The 7,640-nt window shown below is 36.6% G+C and overlaps 1 protein-coding gene across 1 annotated transcript in view; it reads left to right on the forward strand.

Annotated features, from left to right (window-relative positions):
- The window catches only part of DNAJC10 (DnaJ heat shock protein family (Hsp40) member C10), a gene marked incomplete in the record, with an annotated part of 24,506 nt that extends 20,574 nt beyond the window's left edge, over nucleotides 1-3,932 (forward strand). Inside the window, 3 exon segments of the mRNA XM_072418421.1 lie at nucleotides 887-1,009; nucleotides 2,078-2,188; nucleotides 3,547-3,932. Of these exon segments, the coding sequence (XP_072274522.1) occupies nucleotides 887-1,009; nucleotides 2,078-2,188; nucleotides 3,547-3,558 (246 nt within the window).
- Nucleotides 3,933-7,640: the final 3,708 nt, after the last annotated feature.

Raw genomic sequence — 7,640 nt, forward strand, 5'->3', positions numbered from 1 at the left:
ATTTTCATAGATACAGATTTTCACTGTCATAGATAAAAGGCTGGCCATACACTAGACAACTGAAAGAAAATGAGGAAATATTCCTTACATTTTTTTTAATGCAATAATAATTTTGCATACAGGGGGTATTTGCTCTGAAAAATCTCAAATTCCATTTAAAGTAACAATTTTCAGTTAAAAAGGTTTGCATAACTCTGAATGGCAAATGAGTGCTTACCAACTGCGTTGTTAACAATTTTCAGGTGTTCACTTTCAACCTCTAGGTTTCCAAGAGCATTCCGTAGCAGTTTTGACTGGCATTGCAATCAGTTGCTGTATTTTTCTTGTTTTACTTGCATTGGTTGCAATGCATCATTAGATACTTGCTCACCTGTTGTACTTTAAATTACTGGGAACACATCTTTTAAATGCTAGCCAACCACCCTGAAACGCTGCATTAGGTTTCTGAAAAACCATTCTGCCATAGACGGGAAACGCCTGTGCAGTTAATAACCAGGGATTTGGGGTGGTTGAGAACTGGTTGACCATAGTGAACCACAGAAGCTTTCCTGTGTGTTAAAAAAATAAATACATAAATAAATAAAAATCCTCCCTTGAACCTTCTTTCAAATATTGCATTTTCATCCTATTGAATAGTACAAATTGACATTTGGAAGGCAGAGTTTACCATAATTCCACATTGTGGTCCGTTTACCACTCTTCCACAATAAGTGTTATTTAGCTCTAGAAAACATTCTTTTGACTCGCTCATGAGCCCAATGCCCAAGTACACTAACCTTAAAGCTGATCTGCCAGCTTGAAATAAAATAGAAATATAAACTCACTATATATTGTCTAAATTATGTGATGTTTGTGTTTTCAATCTAATTTCTTAATGGTTTTAAAGCTTCTCAAAGGGAAGGTAAAGATTGGGAAAGTGGACTGTCAAGAGTTTGGACATATCTGCACAAAGGCAGCCATCAGAGCCTATCCCACTGTGAAATTCTATCCGTATATGGGAACAAAAAAGGTAATGTTACATCTATCATACAGACACAACATTTTTAAAATCTGTCCCTTTGTATAAAGCAGTGCCTAGAAACATAAAATAAAATTTTGCCTCGGCCCGGTATATGTACGGCCTACACTTCTTTGCTATTCTCAGCAGCTCGGCGTCCTGTCAGCACACTAGCTGAGAATAGCAGAGTAATGTAGGAGAGCCGGTGTGCTGTCAGGTGTCAGAGAAGTATAAGCCTTACATACATTGCTCTGCTATTCTCAGCAGCTCCTGTGAAAGCAATGTGAGGAGAACCACCGGCGCTCTCCTTCTGTTTGCGCTCCTGCTGTCACACTGTCACTAGCTTTAGAGCAGTGTAAGGAGGGCAGCCGTCGCTACCACTGCCAGCGCTTCTCTAAAGGTTTTCATTTATCCCTGTCATGCTCATAGGTAGCTGGTGACACAATCAGTTGGGATAAACTTGAGTTTGGTAACAATAGGTTTGTTTAGGATATTTCACTGCTCACCCAATTTGTAAAAACAGGTCTTCAAAGATTCATCCAGAATTTACAATGTATTGTAATACTACCCTGCAATGCTGGTTTTGATTAGATTTTTCTTTACCCTGTTTCACAATAGCCTCATAATTCTTTGTGGAAATTATATTGTGCCTTTAAACGTGAACCATTTTTTAAATTTTTTTCTTTCTCTCTCTCAAATTTTTTAAATATATTTTTGTTTTAAAGTCCTTGAAGCACTGTCCTGTTACCAAAAGGGCCATTTAACTTAAATAGTTGTGTCCCCATAGTCTATATCTCTATTTATAAATGTTTATACTGTTAGCTGATTGCCAACATTCCAGACAGATTTCTTTTATCGTTAAAGTATTTTCCCCACTTGTAATATGCCCCTTATGATATTCTGATCTAGTTTTAGAGGTGTTAAATCTTAACAGATATTCAAGCACTTTCAGGAAATATTACCCCACACAGGTATTGTTAAGTAAAACATGCGATGTGTATTCATGGCTCTGATGATATGATATTGTGTTGTAAAGCCTTGATTTTAAACTAATTTTTTTTTTTTTTTTTTTTTTTTTAGAAAAATGCTGAAGGAGAGTACGTGGACTCCAGAGAAGCCAGAGAAATAGCGAAGATAGTAACAACAAGGATAGGTTACATTAAAAAAAGTCAACTAAAGGCACAGCAGAAGGTTAGTTTCAGGCTTAGTTGCACTGCATGGGTTTGTTGATCAGTTTTGTTTAGTCTGAAATGCATTGTAACTTTAGCAAGTTTCTTTTTGCATAACTGATCAGTTTACAGTCACATTCTTGTTTAACCACCTCAGCTCTTATACCTATATACTCCTATATATCAATTTTTATGTGTCTGTTTGGGACCCTATGCAGCGATAATTTTGTCTTTATTTAAACCCCCTGGCGGTCTGATTATGTACGTTTTGTGTATATAAAATTCACCCCGAGCCACACTCTGGATCACCATCAGGGGGTTAAGAGAAAATACGACATATATTTTTATTTTTTTTTTTTGGTGGGGAAGGACAAGAAAGAAGAAATTCTTATTCAAGCTCTATACACTGGAAGACTTTTAATACTTGCCATTCTAGGGTCTGATAAACAGTACCCCGTTAACCATTTTGTTTGGGGGAAAGGGGGAAATATGTGTCCATTGAGGATACTTGGCTTCTGCACCTGACATTTCTGGTTGCCTGTGATGCCTGGTTTCCTGCATTACTGCTTTACCCATTTGGGTTACTTCTGCTGTCCCCTTTTTTACGTATTTGATCGGTAAGTACCTCATGCGGCACTCTTACAATGGCTTAATGGTAAAAGTTTTATGGGGTAAAAGGGCAGTGGCTTTTTAAAATTCAAAATTTGCTATGAACATTTTTAATATCTTTATTTTCGGGCAAAAGCTCCTCCCCAGCTGTAAGCTGAAATTAAGCTGAAAGCGGTAACCCTGAGTCAAGCTTGGGGTAGTCAAAAAAGTAAAAAATAAATACTTACCTCGTCCAATCAACGCCTACCAGGGTCCTGCCATCCTCTGGCCGCGTCCTCTTCGTCGATCTGTCCCCCAGAGTTCCCGGTGACGTCGGTGCGTACGGCTGAAGCTAGGGGCACGACGGGAATTTCAATTTATTTTCTATTGCATTCAATACAAAATAACTGTATTGAACGCAATACACAGTATTTATATGTCTAAAAGCAGTACAATTTATTTTAAAGTATAATATAATAGTATGAGTATATTAAAGTTTGAAACACAAAATCATGTCAAAGTTTATTTTATTGTAAATCTATTTAATTTATTATTTTGACATGATTTTGTGTTTTAAACTTTAATATACTATTATATTATACTGTAAAATAATCTTTCATGAAAGACAATGTACCCCTTTTAGACATATAAATCCGGACAGAAATGAACCACCCAGGAGTTTAAAGACTTCTTTGGATGTTACAACATTCTTTATCATAAAAAAGAAAGTTTCATTCCTGTCCTGTATTCTTATGCTGGGCTTTTAACATGATTTGTGTTTTATTTCCACAGGATGAATTGTGATGGGTCTCATCATTAGTGACTTTTTTAGGAGGTTTTTATTTTTTTCCAAAGACCTTGAATAAAAATCAAACGTTAAACTGTGGACTGATCATGAGAAGAATTGGAATCTCCCATGAGCAATGAAGAATATATTTTTTTCTTTATTTCTAGTGTGTTTTGTTTACTATTGGCATTTTTATCAGACTCCCGGATTTTACACTGGTTCAGTGCTCCTAAGTAAAAGCAGCTCATATGATAGAAAAGTGAAAACACTAAAGTATCCTTGAAAGGATTTGGGCATCATTGAGTGCATCTGCACTTATTATTTTGTTACACTCAACTACAATGAAGCAAGTAACTTTACTTACTACAATAAAAACCTATTTTTATATGTATCTGTTTGGCTTTTGTAACATATTTCTCTTCCTCTTTAAAGCAACTGCAACTTGAAATTTAATGTACTAGCATACATTTTACCGTAAGGCAAAATTTCCTATTCATTCCAATAGGCCAGTCCACATCAGAGCCTTTTCCTGATGGTCTGTAAAGTAGACACATCCTGCAGTGCCTGGAAAGTATTAAAACTCTCCCATTGTCATAATTGGGGCATTATGTGGGCATTTGGGAGGTATTTTCTCCTATTCTAACTTTTCTCTGCCACATATTTTGGTCTTTTTTAAATGCTTTTGTAATTTTTGGCGTTTGTAGGCCTTTAAATTAAAGTCGGTGTAGACCTAGCCTAGGTTAACGCAGAGCTATACTATTTTTTGTGAACCACTCCTGTGTCTTATTGAACATAAGTTAGTTAGATTTACACAAACACTTTGCTTTATACTGTACATGCAACCTATGGTAGGATACATTTGTGTTTCCGGGGCAGGGTCCTCTCCTCCTGTATCACTGTCTGTATTAGTCTGTCATTTGCAATCCCTATTTAATGTACAGCGCTGCGTAATATGTTGGCGCTATATAAATCCTGTTTAATAATAATAATAATAATATGTTGCAACAACGAACAGATTTTTTTTTTCTCTATCAATTTTCACTGTGTTGTGGAGAACCAAAGAAACAAAGGAAAACAAGGACCAGCTATGATATCTGCTTTTAATGTTGTTACTTTTTTCCCTCTACTACAGGTATAAAAAAACAATCACCCCTTCTAAATATTCACATTTTTTGCAGCCTAAAATCTGGATGCTGTATATAACTAATTAATTGTAATCATTTTGATTAGTTCGGCATAAATAAAAGCGATTCCTGGAGCATTTCAGTGCTTTTGCTGAATGCATTATTCAGCTATCAATGACAGTTATATGATCTCAGGATTAAAGTTGTTCACAGCAAAAGTCAGAAGACAAATACTAATGGATTTCAAAGACTTTATCCCTAGGAACACAGTAAAATCTATCATTAAGAAGGGGAAATTGTTTGTTTCTGCTAGGATCCTCCACAGGTGACACTGCCCCTCCAAACTAGAAGGTAGAGCAAGGAGAAAACTGGTCAGAGAGACAACTTTTACAGGAATTTATGGCAACGAGTGGTCATACTGTGCATGTGACATATCATTAGTGTTCCACAAATGTGGCTTGTATGGGAGGGTTGCGAGAATAAAGCCACTGCTTAAAGCCCGTATTGTGCCCTGATAAAGCTGGCCAAAATCTTGAATATTCTGATTTTTAGGTTTATTGGTGATAATTGTGTTCTGGTCAGATAAAACTAAAATATCAAACTATTTAGCTTCAACACCAAATGCTATTCTGGTGGCAAACTAATTCAGCCTAGTATTTAAACAGCAAACCTACTGTAAAGCATGGAGGTGGAAGAAGGGACAAGGGGCACTTCCCAGCATAGCAGGCTAAATACCATCAAATTCTCAAGGAAAACCAGCTGTCTTCTGCTCAAATGTTTTCAGTGGGAAGAAGGATCACCTTCCAACATGACAATGACCCAAAGCACAGTGGCTGAAGGAGATGAAGATGAATGTCCTTGTGTGGTCAGAGCCTAGACACTATTGAAAATCTATGGAATGACTTGAAATTTGCAGGCCACGAATAGTCACACTCCAGTTTGAATTAACTTGAACAGTTCTCTAGGAAAGAGGGAGCAAATACTGTAAAGTCTAGATGTGTAATATTGGTAAGGAGAAGAATCCCAACAGACACACGGCTGTAATATTCATGCTTTATCCATCCCAGTCATTATGTGTTTGTTTTTTTTTTTTTACTTTTCTATTATATCTTTTATTTGGACTGCATTTGTTAAATACTGTGAAGCTTGTAAGTATGTGAACCCTTTATTATTTTCTATATTTTTATATGAACGTGACTGAAAACATCATCTGGTTTTCAAGTCTTAAACGTCGATGAAGAAACCCTAGTTAAATTAAACAACATTTTTGAAAAAAAATTACCAAAGATCCAAACACATACGTGTGTGGCAAAAACTTCGTGAATTATGCTCTCAGTATTTGGTGTGACCCCTTGTGCATCAATACCTGCAACTAAATGTTGGTGGTAACTGGATCAGTCCTACATATTGACTCGAAGCGGAATTTTCACCTTTTTAACCATACAGAGCAGCTTCAGCTCTTGGATTTTGGTGGATTTCCTCAATGAACCCCTTGCTTAAGATCTTTTTCACAACATTTCAGTTGGAATTAGGTTTGGACTTTGACTTGGCCATTCTAGAACATTGACTTTATTCTTCTTCAACTATTTTTTGTATTCTTAGGATTGTTGTCTTGAAGCTGTTTCTTAAAAATCAGTTCATGGACAGATGTGGTGACATTTTTCTTTGGTATAGTTCATTGTTTCATCAATGATGGCAAGCTGTTAAGGCCCAGATGCAGCAAAACAAGTCTAAACCTGAGCAGTCCCACCACCTTGTTTCACAGTTGGGTTTTACCTCTTGTGCAGTGTTTTTCTTTTCTCATTTAAGCCAAAAAGTTCTGTTTTAGCTTTATCAATCCACAAAACACTCTTCCTCTATCCTTCAGCAGTGGCTTTCTATTGGCTACCTTGCCGATACACACCATTACAGTGTTCTGATAGTAGACTCCTAAACATTCACAACATTCACCAATGTGAAACAGGTCTTTAATTGCTTAAAAGGTACTCTGGGTTCCTCTTGGAGTATCACACACCTTGCTTTCACACCACATTCAGTGGGCATAGGCTTAAGCAATAGGGTGTGATAGCCAGACAACAAACATTTTCAGAATACAATGGGGTCTCCATTTTTCTTGTGAGAGGTTTGCTTTAAATGCCACTGAGCCTCTCTACTTCCTACAGTATAAAAAAAGCTTCATATGCCTTTAATGCCATTTTTTGGGGCATATTTGTGACATGAATTAGAAGGTGAAGCTCTGGGCTCTGACTTGTGCCCACCATCACTTAAAAATCTGCCATTCTACCACAGCTTTATTTCCCTTCTAATGTTTTTTTCCATACTTTTGCAACCTATAAAAAATGACCCAGAAATGCATGTCACAGCCTTCTGAAACAACTTAGCTGATAGTTTAAACATTACAGCTGGCTGTACAAAGCAGAGAGCATCATTTATCAATGTGCCAGGGGAAAATGTGCCTTTTTGTGTGTTGTCCATGGCAATTGGTGGGAATTCTTTTTTTCCTTTTGTTCACTGTAAAAATAAAAGATACAGTTGGTTTCCTATGGTCTCTACAGCCAGGCCATTCATTGCCCTGACACATTGATATATGGGACCCAGTATTGTCTGTTAGTACGCCAGAAAAATAAAGGATTCAGAATATAGGAGAGCAAGATATCGGATGCTTGATTTATTTACTTTTATATGCTAGTCACCGATATCCATATTATGTTAAATATTGCATTTGTTTTAAAATTTACTTTGTTTTTCATATTAGGATTGGCACCTTAACAAGCTTAACACTGGGAAAGGGTGAACGTGCCAAACACAGATAAGCTATTCAAAATAATAGCGGGATGAGTTCAGTTAGATGAGGTCATTCATTCTGTGATATTACAGGTGTCAATTACAGCCCTAATTTAGGGAAGGAAAGCAGAAGATGTTGTACGTCCTGGATATAGTGCATTTTTTCTCTGAAAATCTGAGAACAAATGGGT

Source organism: Pyxicephalus adspersus, chromosome 7 (assembly GCF_032062135.1).
Source record: "Pyxicephalus adspersus chromosome 7, UCB_Pads_2.0, whole genome shotgun sequence".
Taxonomy (NCBI): Eukaryota; Metazoa; Chordata; class Amphibia; order Anura; family Pyxicephalidae; genus Pyxicephalus; species Pyxicephalus adspersus.